This window comes from Ursus arctos, unplaced genomic scaffold, assembly GCF_023065955.2.
Source record: "Ursus arctos isolate Adak ecotype North America unplaced genomic scaffold, UrsArc2.0 scaffold_20, whole genome shotgun sequence".
NCBI classification, from domain to species: Eukaryota; Metazoa; Chordata; class Mammalia; order Carnivora; family Ursidae; genus Ursus; species Ursus arctos.
Genome location: NW_026622875.1, coordinates 36,864,556 through 36,888,528, shown reverse-complemented (window position 1 = coordinate 36,888,528; position 23,973 = coordinate 36,864,556). Strand labels below are relative to the sequence as shown.

At 38.0% G+C, this 23,973-nt stretch overlaps 1 protein-coding gene across 3 annotated transcripts in view; it reads left to right on the top strand.

The window, feature by feature from the left end:
• Positions 1-23,973, top strand: part of ZNF385D (zinc finger protein 385D) — an 855,124-nt gene that overhangs the window by 765,877 nt on the left and 65,274 nt on the right. For all 3 annotated transcript variants that reach the window (XM_026496932.4, XM_057315888.1, XM_057315889.1), the window contains one exon: positions 6,884-7,046. In XM_026496932.4, the coding sequence (XP_026352717.1) occupies positions 6,884-7,046 (163 nt within the window). The remainder of the gene's footprint in view (positions 1-6,883; positions 7,047-23,973) is intronic.

The window sequence follows — 23,973 nt, the reverse complement described above, 5'->3', positions numbered from 1 at the left end:
GCAGTGACATAGGTGTTATAACACAGACCTATCCAGGACTCCGTGGAGGAGGTGACATGTGGTGAGTAGATATCTGCCAAACAAGTAATGGTTCTCCAGACAGAGGGAAGTAGTCATGCAAAGGCTTGATAATTATTTCTTCTTGTGGTATTATCCTTAAGAGAATAAGAGGGAGGGCTATGCCTCCCTGAGCTACACTGCAAGCAGTTGTTCTCTCTAGAGAGCAGACATGGTGATGGTGAGGGTCAGGACTGTGGTTCCAGGGGGCAGGTAAGTTGCCTGGAGGAGGCAGTTGGGGGTTATTTAGAGGAAGCGTACATGTCATGCTGGGAAATAAAGCCGTTTTTCTCTGTTACTGTTACCAACACCTATGACAACTTGACCCTCACATATAATTAGATTCAACATTTCTAAATCCCCCCCTCCACATTTTGAGTGGTATGTGACAATCACACACTGAGCAGAGTGTTAAGCTGTGGGCGTTGTGAAAGGATATTGAACCCTGGTTGAGTAGTTAGACAAAGTGGTTTTTCTGATTTCTCTTAGTTCCATACAAAACATGTTTGTGATTGTATCACTAGAGTTAAAACTCATTGGAAGTATCGGGCTTGCAGAAGGCTCCCATCAGTATTGACCAAACCTCGGCAAAGGCAGTTGCTCTTTTTGGCTTCATTACATCATATATATCGCGTACACACATCATGCATACATGCCAGAGCCCGCTGTGAGCCGGCATGCCTCAGTCAGGACCCCACCACGAGAGGTCAGTGAGGCAGCTGTTTGGATTCCAAATGCACAAAAACAGTGGTTTCACAGCAGGAACCAGGCAGGACCTCTCAAATTAGCTTCTCTCACTCAAATAAGTCCCGAACTTTAGCACTCGCATTAAATACTTGAAAACATTAAATACTTAATGCTTAAAAGTCATGAAGTTTGTAGATGCATTGAGAAACTTTGAAAAGATAAGTGAGTCCATCTAGATTACTTTTTTCACAACTACATAAGTACTTAGTGACAAGGTATTTTCTTTGCTTATAAAAATCAAAGAGTTACCTAATGTATCTGAGAAACTGTGACATGCCTCTCTTCCTTAGAATTTATTTCTTCCAGTGGGTAGTGGTGATGTATAAAAATCACTCTACTCTTGTGGCATTATCTCTTTTGTTCTATTTTTTTTTCTCTTCCTGCGACTCTTACTGTTCATTTCTGTATTGAAAAGTAGAGAAGACAAGAACACATTTAAAGTAAGGCATCAATCACTTGAGCTCAGAGAACACTCTTAATTGAATCATGTTTTTCGCTTTGGGACTCAGTGCAAGAGAATTTTCATTTTTATTCATAATGCAGTCATCTACTTACATGTTAACTACACAATCACAAGTTAAAATAAATTATTAAATATTCTTTATGGGGCATGTAATTAAGCGATAAAAATATCTATATCACGTCATTTTCCCCATTATGTAAGAGAATTTGAAAGCTACATGTATCCACAGCAGTAAGGCAAGTGTAAAACAATGAACTATTCTGTCTGTAAGTTTGGCTTCTTCAAATAGTTTGTTAAATGGAGTAACAGAGGAGGCACTCTCTTAGCTTACCAGAGTGGTCTTGATTTGTCTGCTGGCTAGAAGCTTCCCTCGGTAAAAGAGCCCTAAGCACATAATAAAAGAAGCTAGACATGACTAACACTAAGTCAGTCTGATGCATACAAAATAGTGGATTAGATACTTGTTATAGGAACGTTTTAAGTGTTGTGCACAGGGCTTGATTTTTATTTATTTTTGCTGTTGAGCTGGGGATGTCCCCAGGCCCCTGAAAAATAAATCATAGCAAAGCATTCAATATAAAGGTAAAATAATAGGGCCAAAGGGTCATGCTGCAACAATAATTAGCTTGAAAAGAAAAGGTAAAAACTGAAAAGAGAACATTTCAAGGACTTGGAAAGCACTTCTACGGGGTTTTGGAATTGTTTGGAGGTTACTAAGGTTGATTTGCTCTTTGCATCCATCCCTCTTTGATAGAAGTTCCCCAACTGCCTCTGTATCAGAGTTATTTTTTATTTCTTATTGTGACTTATTTTTAAGGAAAGAAACATTCGGTTTTTCTTGGGTGATACCCATTGTTCACATTTAGTAAATGTTAACTCTCCCAATGATTAAATATTAATCTTAAAAAATCTAGACTCTGAGGGGCACCTGGGTGGCTCAGTTGGTTACGTGACCGACTTTTGACTTCAGCTCCGGTCGGGTCTCTGGGTCCTGAGATTGAGCCCTGCGTGGGCTTTGGGCTCCGCACTCAGCAGGGGGTCTACATGAGATACTTTCCCTCTGTCCCTCCCCGCTCCTCTAACATAAATAAATACATCTTAAAAAAGAAATCTAGACTTTGGCTATTTATTAAAGAAGGGGCCATCTTTGAAGAAAATGCTCTAACAGGTTTAAGATGAGTGGTCCTGAAACTTTAGTATGCATTATAAGCACCTGGAGAGGTTGTAAAACCCACATTGCTAAGCCCCCAGCTCCCCTGTCTCTGATTCAGTGGTCTGGGATGGAGCTTGAGAACCTGCATTTCTAGCAAGATCCCAGCTGCTACTGCTGCTACTGGTCTGGGAACCACACTTTGAGAACTAATTCTTTATTTTTATCAATGTTAAGTGAAGCTGAGAGTTGATAATAAAAGAATTAGGATACAATAAGGATAGAATAACAATAATAAAGATAGAATAAGAATAGAATAGAAATCTATTGATATATATGAAAGTGATACTCAAAATATTTAATACGCTGCTGACCAATTTAAAATGCACACTGGCCCTAGCCTACAGGGCTGAGTCTGCAAACACTGCCTCAGTATTAAACTTGAGTTGAGTATATACAATATAAAAACAACTGTACATAGATAAATCAAAATGTTTTTCTTTTTCCTGAAGTAATTTTTTAATAATTCTTAAAATTGTAAATCTAAAGTAAGTGTTTTAGAGTTTAGGATACTATATCATGTTTTATCATTTTATTTTCTTCTTTACCTCCAAAACAACAATCTAAGGTAAAATTAGAAATATCAGCTATTTCTTAGGAAGAAAGGAAGGGAGGGAGGGAGAGAGAGAAGGAATTCCTCTGGCTCAAGTATTCTCTCTCCCCTCCCTGAAAAGGATTACAACTTCTTTAATAACTACTCTTTCTTCTTCTGATGTTTCCTTTTACTATGATAATGTTCATTTAATTTTAATACAATTTCATATGTGGCAAAATTACATGATATCGCAAACTAACCAAAACTACCATGTTCCTTTTGAAATCACATGTGTTCATGAGACTGAACTGGTTATGAGAACTAGATGTTGTGGGCTAACAATAAACTTAAGTTTTTAAACATCATATTAAGACACCTTATGTTGAAAGAGAGTAAAAGTTTTAGTACAATGTATTGGTGCTAACGTGATAAAATGACAGATGAATATTAATATTAACAAAATTATTCAGTGAGTTTCATAAGATAAATGTGATTTATCAAATAGCCTCTTAGATAAGTAAAATAAGTGTGTGTGTGTGTGTGTGTGTTTCAAAAAATGAGATTCCTCTCCCAATTTTGGCCACTTAATAATTATTTTTGTCTACTTTGGGACTTCGGTCGCATTTAAACTTGAAGCCATTTTGAAATACTAGAGATGAAATTTGAAGACGAGAAGGTGTGACTGGCTGCTGATGGCTAGGATGTGGTGATGACATTTAAAGCGGCATCACTCTATTCTACAGGAATGTGCGCGCGCACCTTTAATGTCAGCACTTGCCTCTGGGATGACGCTTGTTAGATTTCATGCTGTCTTGCGCTATTGCAGGGTCGGCAGGAGTGACGTTTATTATACAGTACCCTCATATTATACTCATTATTTAAGAGGAAGTTGTCAAAGCTCCGTTTCTGTTGTTCTGCTCACTTCTGTGTGTACTCTGATCGTCTGATTCTGTTTCCGTTTTAAAATACAGATGCTGAAATGTGCCATAATGAAATAGTACACTTATTTCACCTTGAAACCATTCTTGTGAAAAATAATAGTTTGCTTGTGTCTGATGGCTCTCAGGTTTCTCGGGGTGATTTGATTCAGAGACTGACTAATAATAGTAAACAACCCCGGAGGGAATATAGGGTGGTGTGGTGCAACGGCACCTCTCTGCCCAAAGGAAAAGTAGCTGAGAAGCATCTCTGGCCAACTGCTGCTTTTTAAAAATCTCCCAGCAGGGCTCTAGTTTTGTCTATAGTTTCAAAAATATCAGATGGGGCCGAATAATGTATTCAGTCCAGGAAGTGGGCAAAGGGGTAAAGAGAGCTCACTGGGTGTACTTCTTTTACACAAGGAACACACCTTTATACAACACACCTGTATCAAGATGGATCAAAAGTTATGGGGTCAACGTGCATAGACTAGAAAAATTTACACCAGCATAACCCAAGAGCAGTCCAATAAATTCTACAAACATTAAATAAAAGTCTATGACAAAGAAAATGTGAACTATCCAGAAAGGGTTGTCTGTTTATATTCAGTTTCCAACTTGTATGCCCACCTCCTCCCCTAACACATATGCCTGCACCGTCATAGTCACATTAATCACCTCCAAGGCTATCAACCCCTCTATACTTCATCATTTCCCCTAAATTTTACATGTCCTGATCTCTCCATAGCATGAGATCCATGAAAATGGATCTTCATTGTTTTTTTTTTTCAAATTTGGGGATAAGGTTTAGTTACCTTTTTTTAAAAAGTCAGATAATTTTTAATTAAAATAATTAATTAAAATAATTATTAAGATGCTTTGGGACTATTATTCAATTAACAAGCAAGTATGCATTTTTTTATCATGTCTTATATGGACCAGGTGTCTCACTTGGGAGCCCACCAACTATTGCTTATTCTGTCACCCCCTTCTCACGATTCCCTGAGCCATTTCACTGGTTGGAAGCATTGGCTTAGCTGTACCTGTGCAGAGAATATTTTTGGGGGTGTATGTACTTTCTTCACTTGCAGGGTTGGTGTTTGTTTGTTTGTTTGGAGTTAGTTTCTTGATATCCAAAATAGTGACATTCACCTGGTCCTATGGTGTGTTAAAACAAAATTGTCTGATTTGAAATACTACTGAGAATGCAGATTTGCTAGGGACCCTAAAATGTATATTTTGGAGGTATATGTAGAGATAGCACTGTTAATCTACACCCTGTCTTTTAATATGTATTATAGATAAAACATTCACTTCTATGTCAAGGATAGGGATACTGACAGAGAGAAGAGAGGAACTTTGCTCTAAGGGAAAGTATGTAGCTAGTTGCCTAGAGAAGATGACTGTCTATATTGTGGCTTTAATTGAATATAGCATATTGCCCTCAAAAGATATGGCCAAAGGACTTGATTTATTAAAAAGGAGAACTAGGCAGGAAAAAAAGGGGATGCAACTCTGTCCATCAAAGTGGCATTCTTTTTGTACAATCAACCCAATCCAATCTATCATTGGTTCTTCAATTAACTATAGCAAGTCTTAACTTCACGTTATGGCTCACACTATGTCTTTTGATGTTATGTGTTGTTGGAAAACTTGTAACTGATGCATGAGTGTCCTCTCTGTTCAAACTGTTTCTAATATAATTTCCTTGTCCAGTGTTCTTTCAATAAGGGTACCTAGTCCTTTGAGAATACTTGTCAGAATGATGCAAATGAAAGTGTGGGTTATTTCTCTATTTATAAAAAGATATTATACTGCAGCCCTACCTACCACAGTTGCTATGACAAAGAGGACAGTGTGGTTATTACTTTTTCTGGAAAAATGGTGCCAGAACATGGAGTGGAACATAGAGTTTAAGTAAGTTGTGGGAAGTGGTGGGTAGTCTAACCGATACAGTCCTCCACTGAGATTTCTTTGTTGTGAGGTGACTTTTTAAGGGTTTTGAGCTGATCTAAGAATCTAATCTAAGAATCTCCCTGCCCACTCCCATCCCACTCCAAGCCACCAAGTCTTCTTTCCTTCCAATAAACATTAATAAACACAGAATTCTTTAAAATGATTTTCTATCTCAATTAATGTGCCTCTAGTAACAACAACAACAAAATCGTGTTAATATAAACTTGGGAAAATGTATATTACTGTTGAAAAGGAAATCTCAGAAGTCACAGATAAAAGAATAGTGTTGGCCCCATTAAGTAGTTAAAACCCACTGGAGCCTCCTGTCAATGGTCTAGGGCATGAAAAACCCACATGCTTAAGGAATGCCACTCCCTTGAATTTCTCAGACTACCTCTATAGGAAGCAAGGAGAAAGAATGAATTAGGAAATTGCCCAGCTCTGTGTACTTCATCTGGACTTAGGCAGTGCATTTTGCTTTTGAACTCCCGAGCTTCGATCTTAGTCTCCAGGGTGCCCACTTCCCTTGTCATATGTGAACTTTTCCTTGTAGACACCTGTTGGGGATCATATTAATAAGACACATTGTAGAAAGAGAAAACACATTTTCTGAGCCAAGAAAGTGAGAGCTACTCTTTTCTGGGGCCCTTGTTAATCTTTGGGAACCCAGCATCTTCTGTGGCAGAGCAAAGGCAATATGGGTATAGATTCTTATTTTTTTTTCCACTCCACCAAGAAAATGTTGTCGACGTGTTAGTGTTCAGCTGCATTTCTCTTGAGAGAAACAATAGAATATTTCTTATTTCGGTCCAGAGGTTTGAGAATTTGATTCCCATTGCTTCTAGCATCATTCTAAATAGAACCCTACTGTTTGGCCACTGCCAGAATTAGCTTGAATGGTACCTGTTATTGAAAGGGAGTCTGTATTTGCAGTAATACAGAGAATGCCAGTTTAGAAATGAGCCTGATTGCATGGTTCATTTTGTTCTCCTTTGTAGAGCCAGGCTGCGGCCCACTACAAAGGCACGAAACATGCCAAGAAGCTCAAAGCACTGGAAGCCATGAAAAATAAGCAGAAATCTGTAACTGCCAAGGACAGCGCAAAGACTACCTTCACCTCCATCACTACCAATACCATCAATACCAGCTCTGACAAAACAGGTTAAGCGATGATCTTTGTTGTTGTTGTCATCATCGTTGTTTGGGGGTCCCTTCCCTTGTCTAGCCACGTGTCTGTTTCCTTGTGTTCCTGCTGCATCGGTTCATGCTTGATCCATTTTTCTGTGTAACGGTAATTGTTTCCCCTCGTCTTTGCAATACCCTTAAGCAATTGATTAAGATAATCACTAGTTATATTGCAGATTTTATAATTGAAACGGTCCTGTGGCTGTTTTAGAGGAACACGAAAGCATAAAGGCACTTGAAGCCATGTTTTTGAGAAGTAAACCTTTTCAGTGTGTATCGTTTATGTCTTGTATGCAGCACCTTAGCCTATAACCGCATGGCAGATTTGATTTAACTGTGAGCACACTGCAACGTATGCCAAATGAATCGAGAAGGCCCGATAAGGGCATTATTACTGACAGGACTTATTCTCATAAATCCCAAACACTGCATTGTTTTAAGTAGTGGCTGTGTGATTCTGGGCTTGTTATGGCTGGGTAACCTTCCCTCTGCATACACAGGTAAGTGTTATTGATACCAATTATTCTTTTTAACAGAGTCTTCACAGTGAAATAATGGCCTATGAATGGCCTCTTGGGATAGTTCCTGCAAACAACCATCTTACTCATAGCAGGGGAAGCCAGTGGGGTTTCCTTAAGCTGGTGTTTTTAAATATAAGACCACTGGTCCTCAATATTTACAGAGAAAGAGGTCTTGTGTGATTCATAGATGTATCTTTAATAAATCAATGTCTAGAACACAATGGCTGGTACATGTTGGTTGTTTTCTAATCCCTTCAAATGACAATGGTCAGGAAGCATTTATATCATCATCAACAGTAATATCTTAACTAGAAGAGAATCTTCCAGCCATAACTGATGAAAATGTAAAATGTTACAGTGAACAAATAGAACAGATTAAATCACGTTTATTACACATGGTGGCATTGATTAGACACGTATATGCTCCTCGAATGTTCTGGAGAGATGCGTGCTCCTTTGTGAATCTGTAAGGAATAACAATGTTCGCTCTGAGTTCCTATGACACACGTCATGTCCTTCACCTAAGTATTATTGGTAGATGCATTATGCCCCCACTCCCTGAGAAGCCCGTGTACTCTCTGAGGCTGAGCGCACCTGTCATCTTTGTACCCTGCAACCTGGTCTAGTGTGGTATAGGTACTGAGAAAAATATCTATTGAATGGCTGTATTTTCTCCCACTCCTTTGGTTCTCTGATTCATCCAACTTTGTGTCACAACGTACTCAAGGGAAAAAAAAAAGTGCTTGTCATTTTCAATTTTTTGGTATACAGAGCAGGAGCTAGATTATGCCATCTTATTAATTCAGATGTAAAACCTTATCAAGAAAGCATTAATCTTTTCTCTATTAACTGAAAATTTGCTGCTTTATTTTGGGGGCTGTAGGGGAATGAGCAGTAATGAAGCAGGTGAGTATAATTTCTGCTCCTAGATATCAGGGTACAAATTGGGATCCTTAAAGCCATATTTGCCATAAAGAAATTTTTTTTTTTTTTGCAAAAAGATAGTAGGTAGCAAGAACAAAGAAATTAGTTTGATATAAAGAGATGGGGTTTGATATAAAGTTTTTGCTTGTCCGCAGTCTTTTCTGTTCTTAAAATTTTTGTCAATAACTATTTGGTTTACCTGACTCCTCTTTAAAATGCAAAAGGAATCCCTGTTAAATTGAGGATTCTCATCATGTAAAAATATATTTGTACATGGTGGATAAAACTGCTCGTTGTGTTAGGAAAGGCTCCCATATGTATTGTCTCTGGATTATTTTTATTAAGAATGATCTTGTAAAATTAGTAAAATGTGATTTAATGCATCTGTATCTTTTATGTATGGATAAGTCCATGAATCACAAAACAACTTTACATATTAAGAAGTAGGGTTAAATTTTTTATTGTTATAAAATACATGATCTTTGATTCTAGAGTCTTATCTCTCTCTCCTTCTGCTTCCAAGTATTTAACTATTCTAGGAAACTAGAATAATAAATGAGTTATGAATACATACCTCCATCTCTCAATCTTAGAAATTGATATGGAAAGGGTGACAGTCATCAAGGTTCTGTCCTTTTCAGAAGTTAAATGGAAACAGGTTTTGGGTTGGGCTGTGGGAGAGAACCTACATAAAATAAACAGATTCCCGGCGGAAAGGCCAGCACTTACCTAATAGTTGGAATGGTGTTGAAATGGTGATGTACCCTTTGAAGATGAAGCTAAGACAATTCCAGAAGGACAGAAAGGATAGCAAAGTCTTGTAAAGTTAGTACAAATATCCTAAAGCCAAAGGAAGAAAGTTATGAGCATCAGAAGTACATTGCCTTCCTAGTCCATGGGAATCTATACCTAGAAAAAAAAGTCATATAGGTTGAAAGACTAACAATTTCAGCACACTCACCAGATGTTTTATGCTGAATTCTATCCTTAAATTGGGATTTCCACAAAACTACCCATGAGAAAGTAGCCCAAGAAAGCTCCTGTCGTTTTATAGCCTTCTTACCCATTTGTATTGCAATATAAATCAGAGGCACCAAAGATGACAAATTGAAGTTTTCTTAAAACTATTACTTGTCCTTTTTATTACTGTCTGCTTCTTCGTATTGATCAGGAAGAAATACAACTCTGAAAAGATGGGCCTCTGAGCTAGTTTCCTAGAATAGTTAAATACTTGGAAGCAGAAGGAGAGAAAGATAAGACTCTAGAATCAAAGATCCTGTATTTTTTAACAATAAAAAATTTTAACCCTACTGCTTAATATGCAAGGTTGTTTTGTGATTCATGGACTTATCCATACATAAAAGATATAGATGCATTAAATCACATTTTACTAATTTTACAAGATCATTCTTAATAAAAATAGCCCAGCTATAAAAAAAAAAACTAATTGCTTTTAAAAATCTAAGTATACAATGATTTGATAGATGAGTACCTTAAAGAACGGTGGACAACAATAGTGAAGAGGACAAGAAGTGGTGTGGACTTGAATTAAAACATTGATTTGGAGGTTTTCCTGGGATTCTCTAAAATGCAAGAAGTAGAATAGTCATAATGAGCAAAGTTTCACTGCAGATCTGCTTGATAAAAGTAATTTTGACAGACAATTTCTCTTAAATTCCTAAATCATATATTATGGTTTTAATTGCTGCCTTAGGGTAACAAATATGTCTATATGACCTGCGGGGTAAGCTCTTATTCACTAACTATAATTTGGGATTTATTTATTTATTTATTTATTTATTTTTGTCATTGCTTATGTCAGTCTGCCTGCTGGCCTGGTGAGCAAAAGATATTATTCGGTGATCAACCACCAACTGCTCACAGAAAGCCCAGTTTCCCTACCTCTAGGCAGGATGAGACTCCCTAACATTAAAACGTAATTTTATTTCTCATGATCTAATGAAGAGTGTTAGGTTAGTGAATTTGCACAAAGAAAAATTTCCAGACAAAAATAATATTTTTAAAAATATATTGAACACTGAAAATTGTTGGTACATAAGAATGGTTGCTAATCATTAGAGAATAATTCAAAGAGCAAACATTTCCAAATATGGCCAGAATGATTTTGTCTCATCTAGCAAGTTTTTTTTATGTGAGATATTTTCATATAGAAAAAGTAATGAGAAAAATTAAGAAGTATTCTCAAAGTAACTTAGCAAATATAGCTCATTCTTCTTCCTGTGAAATGACAAACAATCATAGAATTAAGTCCCAGGCTTGGTCATCTTCTGATCTTTCTTTAGTTTTCCTTTTTTGGTAACCTTATTCATTCCCATAGTCTATCAGTTAAATTAGGCTAGTTGATACTGCAGTCATAAACAACCTCCTAATCCTAATGGCTTTTACAACTAATTATTTTTCACTCACACTACATATCAGCTGCATTTTTTTTTTCCAGGTTAATTTAACCTCCGGCTAGGCTAATGAAGGAGTCACTAGTTGGACATTACCAATTCTATAGCAGGGGGAGAAAAAAAGATGGTGAATCAATAGGCTCTTGAAGCTTCTTAATGGAAGTGACATATAATATTCTTCTGACTTGACTTTATCAAGTCCCATGGTCAACCTTGATTATCATGGTCAGGGAAGAATAATCTCCTCCAGGGAGGGGAAGCAGCAATTGGTGAGCAGTAACACAGCATTCCTCCATGGCTTCAGCTATCACTTGTGCCTAGATGTCTCAGCATTCCACATTCCTAGCCTAAAACCTGACCTGACTTTCCATGACTTACCGGTCACTCACTTGGGTGGCTTGTCAGCATCTCTGTTTTATGTGATTCACCAAAAAACAAAACAAAACAAAACAAATGAACAAACAAACAAAAACAGCCTAACCGTGACCACCATCCCCAGCTTTGTCTCCATCCTGTCTTTCCTAGTTTCATTTTGGTCCTGCAATTCACAGAGTTGAAACTTTCTAGGTGTCTCTGCCTCTTCTATCTCAGTCCACATGTCTATCAGGTGTTGGAATCCACTCCTCTCCCGTCCCAGAAAACATCCTTTACTGATTCCCTCTTGCTTACTGCCCTCATCCTGTCCTCATATGAGTCTGTGCCTTGCCTATACAATTGCCATAGCCTCTGTGCAAGTACAGCTGTCTCCATTCTTTCTCCCTTGACAACCATATGCTTCATTCTCCTGTCCATTCATACTGTCCAGGGCAGATCATAGCACCTACCCATTCAAAAACCTTCAGTGTACCTGAGCCTCATGGTGCTCTGTGGTTTGACCACAACCTACCTTTCCAGACGTCTCTTCTGTTGCTCACGTGAATATTCTCCACTAGAAACACAACTTACTTCTCTGTCTCACCTTCATTTACTGTCTTACTCTTCTTCTAAATTTCTCTCTTAAAAGTATATCATTTTTGGGGCGCCTGGGTGGCTCAGTCGTTAAGCGCCTGCCTTTGGCTCGGGGCGTGATCCCAGAGTCCTGGGATCAAGCCCCGCATCGGGCTCCCTGCTCTGCTGGGAGCCTGCTTCTTCCTCTCCCACTCCCCCTGCTTGTGTTCCCTCTCTCGCTGGCTGTCTCTATCTCTGTCAAATAAATAAATAAAATCTTAAAAAAAAAAAAAGTATGTCACTTTTTTCTTCTCTCTGCATCTCAAGTCCCATAAGAATCCATACCTGACTCCCCTATCATATTTTTCTTAAAATATATTTTTTATGTCTTTACCTCCTCCTGTTGCTAGATGACGTATTCATTGAGACTATATACTTGATTAATCTGTTTACTTATTTTTTTTACAGAGTACTGTTTATAGAAAGTATAATAAATAAGAAGTTTTAAAACGTGAAGCAGTTAGCTTTGTATTTTTGTTCTTGAATGGGGTAGCATAGCAAAGCTTTAGACTTTTATATTTGTGCATAGATGGTTCCATGGAAGAACAATGGTCCTCATTAATCTAAGGAATTCTGAGATATTATTCATCAAATTTCAGAGTTTTCATAAAGGTCATCAAGTCTAACTCCTAAAGTTTGTTTACTTACTTGTTTTGAGATTCTCTAGTTGCACAGGAAAGGAACACTTGACCTTTCTAATGTCCCCTCAGTGACTATCCATCAGGAGTTAATTAGCCTATATATTGAATATATAGACATACCTTAGTCCTCTAACTGGTAAGATCTGAGAACAGTTCTTCTGGTTCTAGTAGATAATTCTCTTTGTCAAGTCTCAGTGAATTGCAGATATATTCATCAGATAAAGCCACTTTGTTATTTAAATTTGCACTATAAATTTGCACTATAAATCCTTATGATTTAGTCTTCTTTGTATCCATTTTTTCCTCTTTCTCATTTTTAAAATTTAAAATTATATTCCAGGGATATTGTATTCGTCTGACTCAAAGTTGCTGAGAGTGAGATGTTTTTGAGTCTATTGTTCAGAAGCTCTAGGAATGCAGAGGAATATTTACTTGCTCTGGGTTAATAATTGACTCTAAGTGTTTATTTGAATTCACATTATTTGGTCAGACACTTGGAGTGATAAAGAAACTTTCCTAATGATAAAAAAGATTTTAAATGTAAAATGATGGCCAGTGACTGAAAGCAAGTACATCAGGAAACAAAGCCTCTTTGGGAAAATCGGTCAGCTGTAAGGTCACAAAATCTAGGTTCTTTCCTTTCTGGGTTCTTTCCTGAGAATTACCCTCTAGAGCCAGATGTTTACAATTGGTCCAGTGCCGGGTAAAGCTAAGCACAAACTTTTTTTCCCCCTTCCATTTAGATAGAAGCCAAATCATGAGAATGATAAACTGGAAATAGAAGTGGTAGATGAATAGTTTGTTAGGAAAGACTAATTCTAGTGTCATTTAGAAATAGGTACACAGTTTTTAATGGAGGACAAGTGGGAATTAGCTTTGTTCTATTTTCATAAGGAACATGGGAAAAGTTTTTTTCTTGACATAGTCTTCAAACAAATGTCTCAAATGTTGAAAATAATAACAAAATACAACCTGGGCTTGATATCAGAAAGCTATGTATCTTTGATATTGTATTATATATTCGTATATATGATACAGTATAGTATATATTATATATAAATATAACTATTAAACACATTTATTCATATGCAAGGGTCTATCTTTCATACCTGTCCCTGAAATATCCCACTATACCAGGTCTTCATAATCAGCATTGCACATTTCTTTAACAAGAGAAACAAACACTTTTGTGACTTATGAATCTATAGCTCTGTTGAGTTTAAGAGGAAATATAAAGTCATTTGAAAAGAGACACATTTCTATCTGTACTTAAAGATCAGATGCAGTGGTGTACAAATGCCCCTCTTGGCTTAGTGGAAATTGTGCTAGCTCCTGGGGTCTTTCTTTTCTGACCCATTCTTCCAAACAAAACCTCCCTGGGACAATCAGTACTATGATAAAGGACCCCATTGCATGCCTCTTGGGGCAGGAGTTGAAGTACCATTGTGAGAACATTTATGCCTAAATTGCTTTTCCTTTTCTTAGCGCTGGCTCATGACATGCTTCAGATTGGTCAAAGATAGAGACTTTATCAAGTGTTCCCTTCTCAAGATGTGTGATAAGTGCCAGCAGAGTATGCTGGTAGCAGATCTCTAGAGAGATTGAAAAAGAGAAGGGAAATTCAGAAGAAAAAAAAAAAAAAGCTAACACTTATTTGAATATTGTGGTTCCAGGATCTTTGTATGTGAATCAGTGATGACAAATTGTATATTAGGGATGACGTGGAAATAATACAAAATATTCTATCCTGTCCTTCTTGTGCATGAGGAAATCAAGATGAATGGTATTTTGCAGGTCCTATTAGGCTGATAAAGGTTTTGTCTTAGATACTACATAAAACTGCTCCTTGAATCACAGAAGAATTTCACAATGAATTATTCATCTGGACAAGAACGTGTTGTCTTCCTCAACATAATGACTGAGTGAAGCAGTTAGAGACCTAAACTTTGAAAAGGACCTGTCATCCAGCTTTATTTGGGTGCAGGTGTATGGTGTGCAAGATAAGAAGGGAATTAAGACTAACTTGACAAGCAAGTGTATAATTTTATGTTAGAGTCTAAAGCAACCGGGTCTCTAACTTGCATGCATACATCTATGTAGCGTGCATGTGGGGTGTGTGTACACACTCTGTATGTGCAGTTGTCTTTTTTTACCAGAAATATCAAATCTTAAAATAAATTACAAGCTAAACACCTAGCCAGTATCTATGAAATACCAGACATCTGGATGAATTTTAAAAATTAAATTAAAACTCCCAGTGGCTTTGCCTACAGATGCCACACTTCTGGAAACATCTGTGTCTCTGTGTGTGTTTGTATGTGTTCTTCTTCTTTTCTTTTAATTCATGGAGGGATTTTTTCCCCCTATTTTTATGTCCTTCTTAGGAATTGAGTAGACACATGCTTATATAATGATAAACTATTTCAATGGCAAGATAATAGTTCTTAAAGTTAGAATATCTACTACAACAAAAAAAGTTGAACAATGTGAATAATGATCAAATATGACAGAATATGAAGTGAGCACCTATAAAAACATGTGGACCATTAGAGAACTTTGTCTTCAAATTGGGAAAGTGAAGAGTTTGCTATCTAATAGTGATAGACAAGAAATGTGAAACAAAACACATCAACAGCATATTTCTTGCTCTCAGGAGTCATAAAGCTTCTACTGAATTCTTAGTAAAACCCAAACTGAAACAGATATTTAAACTAAGAATTACCCTTTTATTTATGTTCTATGAATGGCAAACTTAAACATAGCGTCAAAACTTATTTGTGATAGCTCTTGCCTACCACTCTGTCAGCCCTCCATAGCTGTCCTTAGTTCCAGTCCAACAAAATCCCTTGAGGATTGCAAGTGAGACGTGTATGCTCTTTTGCTTGGAAAACTCCTTTCTTATACCTCACTGTACCCTATGCATCACATACTGACGCACAGGTCCACGTCATGTGCCAATGTCCCCGTGCATGGATGCGTACAAATGCATAAAATGCATACAAGTGCATCCACACTGTGCCTGAGTCCTATTCCAAGCTGCTATGTAAGCTCTGTCCTAGCACTTACTGAAATTGTCTATCTTCCTACTTGTCAACCCCATGAAATTTTCACCTCCTTGATAGAGCTTACACCTTTACACCGTACATCTTTGTCCCAGTAACTAGCAGTTAAAAAAAATTATTTGAGAGAGAGAGAGCACACGAGCGGGGGCAGGGGAAGGGTAGAGGGAGATGGAGAAGAGACTCCCCACTGAGCAGGGAACCCAACATGGGGCTCAATCCCAGAACCCCAAGATCATGACCTGAGCCAAAGGCAGACGCTTAACAGACTGAGCCACCCAGGTGCCCCAGCATCTAGCAGTTTTACATTAAAAATATCAGTAGAGGCACCTGGGTGGCTCAGTCAGTTAAGCCTCTGACTTTTGGTCTCAGCTCAGGTCTTAATCTCAGGGTCATGAATTCAAACCCCACATCAGGTTCCACACCCAATGTGGAGCCTACTTTAAAAAAAAAAGAAAGAAAGAAAGAAAGAAAAGAAAAATATATATCAATAAATAGTGCTGTATTAATTTTATTTTCAGGAAGATCATCTTAAGAATTCTTTTAACAGTAAAAATTAACACACTCCAAAATATTTAGCAACAATTTGAATGCGTATAGTCAATAAGTTTTACTAATTGACATCTCCCACATTTAACTGCTTTATAATACAAATCAAAGATATTAACCAGTGTAACTCAGAATTTGAATGTGCAACCCTTGGGTTGAACATTTCCTAAAGACAGCGTAAAATTAAGTTACTATTTTAATGATCATAATTGTAGTCAGATTCATCATGAAATTACTGTGCTACTCCAGTTTCTAATGAGAGTTGGGAACATTTTAAAAAGCTCTACAGAATCAGATTGACTATGTACTAACTTCAAGTTCTGACACTGGCATCAGGTTAAATTTGAGGGCACAGAGCATATTTAACTATGCGGGTTGAATCTGTGCCACTCAGCCAGCGTACAGCCAGTGCTTTTGTTTGCTTTGCTTTTGTTATGACTCAGTTTAGGGGCGGCCTTGACATTTTACACTTACGTGATTGTTCAAATCAATCACACTCAGACTAACGGTCGGTGCCTGGCCAAACTCCAAGGTGAAGGTCAAGATGCAGAATGTGTAGCAATAACGATACTGACCCATTTGGACCTTATTTTATTTATTGTCCTGCCTTCTGTTTTCCTACCAACTCTCTAATGGAATTAAGTAAAATAAGAAAAAAAAATAATGTACTTCTTTCATGCTGCCCAAGTAGAAAGGCTTGTGGAAAAGAGAAACTCCCCCATCCCTCTCTGAAATGGTCAGATATTCAAGAGTCTGACTCGTGAACCTAGGTTGTTTATTTGTTCTTTCATCCATCCATACCTGCTCATTCAGCTACAGGTATTTTTTTTTTAAGATTTTATTTATTTGACAGAGATAGATACAGCCAGCGAGAGAGGGAACACAAGCAGGGGGAGTAGGAGAGGAAGAAGCAGGCTCATAGCAGAGGAGCCTGATGTGGGGCTCGATCCCATAACGCCGGGATCACACCCTGAGCCGAAGGCAGACGCTTAACCGCTGTGCCACCCAGGCGCCCCAAGCTACAAGTATTTTTGCAGTAGGTAAGGTAAGGCAGGAAGGAAAACTAAGATGCAGAAGAGGAATTCCACCTTAAGGTTCTTCAATCTGGTTGGGAAAACAAGAAATAAGCCCAAAATGTAACCCAGGGTAGGACATGATTTGTTGGGAGAAAAGAGCAGATAATGGTACCATGAAAGTCTAGAGCTGTTGGAATGACCCTTTCATATGAGGGAGGTAGAAGAGGGTGAATACTAACTGGTATTCTAACTGGCTGAACTTAATGCCTAGAGCACATCATCTCTAAAATGACTCCTTTGTTGCAAGGTTGCATTTAGCCACCATTTAGCAAGTCCTCCGTATGCGCTGCCTTTAGATGTAACCCTCGTCCTCCAGTGACTCCTCCGGTGAAGGAGAACGAACAAAAGGCTATCCCGCCCTGTGAGTGGTCTAGAACTTCTAGGCTAGAGACTTAGGAAAGTTATGGGGAGTACCCAACTCGTAGAAATAAACATTTTTAATTTGCAGATAAAGAAACCACATTCTGAATTGAAGAACTTGACTGAAGTCAACAAATTTGTCAGAAGCAGAGCTAGGGTTTGAACGCCAGTTCTGACTTCTTTTACCTTGCTGTCTTCTCTTAGGCAGCAAAGCACGAAATCCTCCCATGATCCATGTTAGCACTAGCCCCAGTTTTGGTTGCTAATTGATATCACCATGGCTGTGGATCACCCAGGATAGTTCCACTTATTTTGCAAACACTCTTAACACCCCTAAGGGCCCTGCTATAAATCTTTGTCTATGCGTAGCAGTCGTTGGACCTGTTAAAAGATTCTAATGTGTAGGTCTGCCCACATTTAAGCTCTTCACATCTTTATTGTGGTTTTCACCTGCATGGAAGCTGGTAAGAGGAGATAAGGTTAAAGGCCAAAGCTTTTTGTTGGTCTACATTTTGTTAATGAAAACCGTACTGTTATTATTTTTCCACACATAAAAGCTTCATGTGTATTGGAAAGTAACATCTTTCATCTCTCTGTGTAAAATTTATAGTAGATAATTTAGGAATTGCACGTGAAACCACTGCAGCCTTATTTTTTCTGTGTGCTTTTGTAATGCTGTCTACACAATGACAGAATTCTCTGTAAGAACGAAACAACAAAAGAAACAAAAGTGGGGTTTTTTTTTTCAGTCAAATGTTAATTTTTCTAAATGAATATAACAAAATTATCAAATAAAGACAGGAGATTACCTGCACTGCAAGAAATTTGAGTCTCCTAGGACATATATCATCTCCTACGAATTTCTGCTTTGGAAAAGTGCTTGTATTCTTTCAGGAAACTACGATGGTATTTAGTGCAGTAATTTTGGTAATTGAAAATTCAGTAACCCAGAAAGGATTGGTTCAGGGCCCATAAATGAAAGCTTCCTCCTATGTTACTGAGACATTTTAGATTAGCATATGGTGATATTTAAAAATAAGGTAATGTAATCTAGAATTCAAGGTCATAAATTTGTTTCCCTATAAAGTTGGCAATTTCAAAAACAGGGTAGTTTTTATTTATGTAGCTTTTAAGTTTTCAATATGCCATCATATAAATTATCACATTTTATCCTCATAACAGAAAAATTAAAAATGAAAAGAGCTATTTCTAAGTTATTGGCATCCCCATTTTAAAGAATTTGCTTTGAAGAAAACTATGTGTATCAGAAACGGGACAGAATTATACTTACCTCCCTATTAGTAGAAACATTTCATAAATCTCTCATTTGCCAAATACTATGGAAAAATATGTTAGCAATGTAGTACCTGTCTTTTTGTTTTTTCCGGGTCCTACTATGTGTTAACTTTTGTTTCCTGGGATGGGGGTGGGGGTGGAAGTACTCATTACCCTAAAGGATGAGTGGATTTTGAAAAGGTTTTTGAAACAGTAGATAAAGAATAGTTTCTTACTTTAGAGTAATCCAAGTTTCCAACCAGATGTTTCTTTGTGTTAAAAACCACTAATCTAGGGGCGCCTGGGTGGCTCAGTCGTTAAGTGTCTGCCTTCCACTCAGGGCGTGATCCCGGCATTATGGGATCGAGCCCCGCATCAGGCTCCTCTGCTGGGAGCCTGCTTCTTCCTCTCCCACTCCCCCTGCTTGTGTTCCCTCTCTCGCTGGCGGTCTCTCTCTGTCAAATCAAATAAATTAAATCTTAAAAAAAAAAAACCACTAATCTAATAGCTGTGATTGGGACATTAATAGAGTAATTTACTTGCCATGGTTGTCAAATCCACTGAGTATTTCTGTCCACTATTACTCCCTTCATTCAAAAGGGTAAAGGTAACATCTTCCATCATACTTGCAATTAACAAGGGAAAGTAAGATAGTTTGTTGTTTGGGTGTTTTGTTTTTGAGTTGTATGCTGCAGAAATTTAATTTTTTATAATGCAAAGAGTAAAGAAGGAAACATGCCAAGTTGGCCTTGATTGACAAAATAATTTTTTCACGTAGAACTCATTTAAGATCCATAAAGCAGACCCATTCAATGTGTGGGTATTTTGTCTCAGATGAATTAAGTTTAGATGTTGGCTTTTTTTTTTTAAGATTTTATTAATTTATTTGACAGAGAGAGAGGAGTGCACACAAGCAGGGGAAGAGACAGAGGGAGACGGAGAAGCAGATTCCCCGTTGAGCAGGGAGCCCAATGCAGGGCTCAATCCCAGGACCCTGGGATCCTGACCTGAGCTGAAGGCAGACACTTAACTGACTGAGCAACCCAGGTACCCCTAGATGTTGGCTTTTAAGAGCATTTACCTTTAGTTAAAATCCTGAGAAAGCCTTTGTTTTATTTTCATCAAAATCCACCCATTGTAAACTTCTGCAGTCAGGAGTTGCTAGTATTATAATCAGTTTTGGTATTCCAGAAAGAAAAATGAAACATTTTACCATAATGTGTCACACCCCCTGGCGTGGTCAGTGAGCATAGTTACTTTTGGGTTCCTCAATGCAACATTACCATTATGAAAACCACATATATGACTATTTAGAATCTCTGTGGTATATATGAGTTTAATGAAAGTTTTACCTAAATGCACGAGTGTGTCTGTGTAGCTCTACCTTTAGTGTGCAAATTAATATAACATTGTACAGAGCTGGGTAGGAAACAAGTATATTAGGTTGCAAAATGGTAAAAATCCAATTTCAAAAGTTTTTTAAAAAATGGAAAAATTAACCAGTTGTCTAGATCAGGGTTCAGCAAACTTTTAATGGGGCCAGGTATTAACATTTTAGCTTTGTGGGCCATGCACTCTCTGTCACAGCTACTCAATGATGACACTGTCACGTGAATGCAGCGTTGGCCATATATAAACAAACGAGCTGTGTTCCAATAAAATGCTACTAAAACATGCAGCAGGCTGGATTTGGCTTACTGGCCATAGTTTGCAAATCCCTGGTCTAGGTGTCTCCACATATTCAGCTATTTAATGTGGTTTTTTCTCTAATTATCTCTGTATACAAACAACCATTCCAAACTTGGTAGTGGGGACAAAAAAAAAGAATCGTTTACTATCAGTATCTCTCATGATTATGAGTATCTTATTAGTAGCATTATTAGTATTTATTAATATCTCATGATTCTAAGATGAAATGGGCAGTTTTTGTTCGGGTGATGGAGGAGGGGGTGCTATCTTCTATATGGTTGCAGGCAAATGGGAGCTTGTGCTGGAGTGATTTCAAGACCTTCCTGACTCACATGTCAGGCTACTAATACTGCCTTTTGAAGATTTATTTATTTATTTATTTATTTATTTATTTATTTATTTATTTATTTATTTGAGAGAGAGAGAGAGAGGTTGGGGGAGAGGGAGAGAGAGAGAGAGAGAGAGAAAATCTTAAGCAAGCTCCGTGCTGAACAATGCAGGGCTCCATCTCATGACCCTGAGATCATGACCTGAGCTGAAATCAAGAGTCAGACTCTTAACCAACTGAGCCACACAGGTGCCCTGATGCTGCCTTTTGGCTGGAAACTCAGCTGGGGCTATCTGCCAGAGTACCTACTGGTGGCCTCCCCATATGTCCTGGGCTGCTCACATTGGGGTTCCAAAACGACAGCCACGCTGAAGCTTTATTTCCTTTTATGACCTACCCTCTGCAGTCACAGTGTTCCTCTACCATACTGTATTGGTTGAGACAGACACAAGGGAAGAGGGCCTACATTCCACCCAATGACGGCAGAATGGCAAAGTCACAATGTAAGATGGTCCTGTGAGATGAGACCCATCTTTGTAAATGAAATCTGCCACAGTGGTATTCTACTCTACTCTACTCTACTCTACTCTACTCTATTCTATTCTAAACAGCTGCAATAGAAAAGGCAGGACAAGATTTAGAAAGCAAGAGAGAAATTGGGGCAGTAAAAGGAAGGACATATTGACCATGGTGGCTAAGGCAAACAGGAGCTAAGTCCAACCTAAAATGAGGTTCAAAATACTGGAGCCATGAGGTGAAGTAAAAGAATTTTAGGAATATATATATAAAATGAACGGATAGCCTCAAGTTTTCAGAGGAAGGTTGTGAATCTAAATCCAGACAAGCAGGTAGAAAACCAGAAAGTGGTCTCCATATCCGTGAAAGTGAGATGTCCTTAACATTAAGGCTACATTCTGACCAACCAAGAACTTCCTCATCTCCTGAGGTCTGGAACCTTCTGCAGGTCAAAGACACAGGGTGGGGCAGGCAGATGCTTCTTAGGAAGCAAGGGAGAACCAAGTACTGAGTGTGAAGTTTAATTGTGACAGCCATCACAAAAGCTAAAGTCTCACCAAAATGACTGCATCGATGGGTTGGTTTGACATCACAAATCCAAAATAGATGAAACAGCCCATCTGGGAAGTGAAAGAATGAGCAAAGTCTTTAAAAGTCCATCCCCTAACTTCTCTCATTTTTGCGCTCAATAAGCCATTTTCCCCATTAGAGCCCCCGGAAGAGCCCTTCTGAGCATGCACCTTGATATGAGAGCCCCGAGACATCTGTTGTGCCATTTTAATCCTCTCTCCGCTATACTTGGCTCTCTCTGTCTGTGGACCAAATGTGCCTATTTTTTGCTCCACTGATTTAATAGCCCCAGGAAAAGTTGATAATGTAATCATAGTTCTGTCTGAGTGAAACATCTCGAGTTTCATCTTCAGACTGTCTGTGGGGCTCCACGGACCCTCCAGACTCTAGGCTTTGCTCCATTCCAACTACTTTTGGTGTCGAGCCTATGGAAATTAATCTCTCACTTGCGTGTGTGTGTGTGTGTGTGTGTGTGTGTGTGTGTGTGTGTGTGTTCCTGTCCCTCTATCAACTGCAAGAAAAATTTGTCTTATTATTTAGCAGCATTTTAACAGGTTTCAGTCCATTAAAAGCAAAAGAGAGCATTAAATAGCATTCTTCAGCTTTTAACTGGTGAGCTTTCATCAGTTTATTAATAGACTCTAACTGCAAATGTGCTCGTTACATGCTAGGGCTTTAGGCCGACTGTAGCAGCAACAGTGCTGTCCTCTGGGACCAGAAATCCAATTCTAAGTTCTGCCTTCAGGTAATGCTTTTGGACTGCTTTAGAGAGATTAAACAAATAAATGCTGAAACTTTCCTTCCAGAGAACTGAAGCTGGCTGGATTTATGCATGTTCTAAAAACCCTGGTCTAACAAAACAGCCGTCTTAAGTAGCAAACTGCCCAGTGGGCCCAGGCCTGTTCTACTTGCAATCTCCTGAATGCCATTTCTGTCCTATTTCTACAGCACTTGTGACATTGGATGAACAGAAGGTTGAGAATCAGGATAATCAGAGGGATACATTTGAATTCCTCTACAGATAGTCAGAGGTACTAGAATAAGATTAGGAGTTTTGCCTTAGTAGGATGGTAGAAGATTCTATTCTAGATATGCAGATATATGCAGGTGCCAAAAAAGCTAAATTAATATTAGCTCTCTTCGGAACTGGCGTACTTCTTGCTTTTTCGTAATGAGTTGTCTCCCTTTTTGCCTTGACTGTCAGGAAGATCAGAACAAATTTTATAAACAATTATAATCCTCCTGAAATTAATGGAAGGAAAGAAGAAAAGGTAGATCAAGAGACATAAAATTTTAATTCTGCACCATAGAGTTAAAAGAAGTACAAAAGAGGCTATTCAATCTGTAAAGACTATGATGATATAAATGCATAAGTTCAGTGTTCTAGTACATTCTTTTATCCCCTTCCAATTTAGCATGGAGGAAGCTCTTTAGGAAGACTGACTTGGTTTTAGCAAATAAAGAAATTGTGTTTTCATTGCATAATTTATTATAACTACAATAACATGTATCTCTAGCACTTACTATAAGTCAAGCATTCTATATATTATGGATGAACACTGATTCTGACCTTATTCTCATTTTGTGATGAAGATACTAAAGATCAGTGAGGTTAAGTACTTGACCAGAGTCACACAGCTGGTAATGATAGAACCAGAATTGAAATCTAGCAAATCTAGCTCCACAGGCCTGATCCTGAGCACTAGGCATGTTGCCTCTGCAATGCAAGGTTGGGATTGATCCAGCCATGTGTGTTATATTTTCAGTAAGCATATTATTTAATTCCCTGTCTTAAATCAAGTCTTCTCCATTTTATTGCTATATTAACATTGTTATGTATGGGTATATTATATGGGGTGTGTGTGTGTGTGTGTGTGTGTGTGTGAGATTCCATTTGAAAGTATAGATGTAGGATTGACAGTGATGAAGCTGATAGCATTCATTATACATCTACCATCATGATATTAGGTGAAAGTAGGAATTTGCAGTGGAGA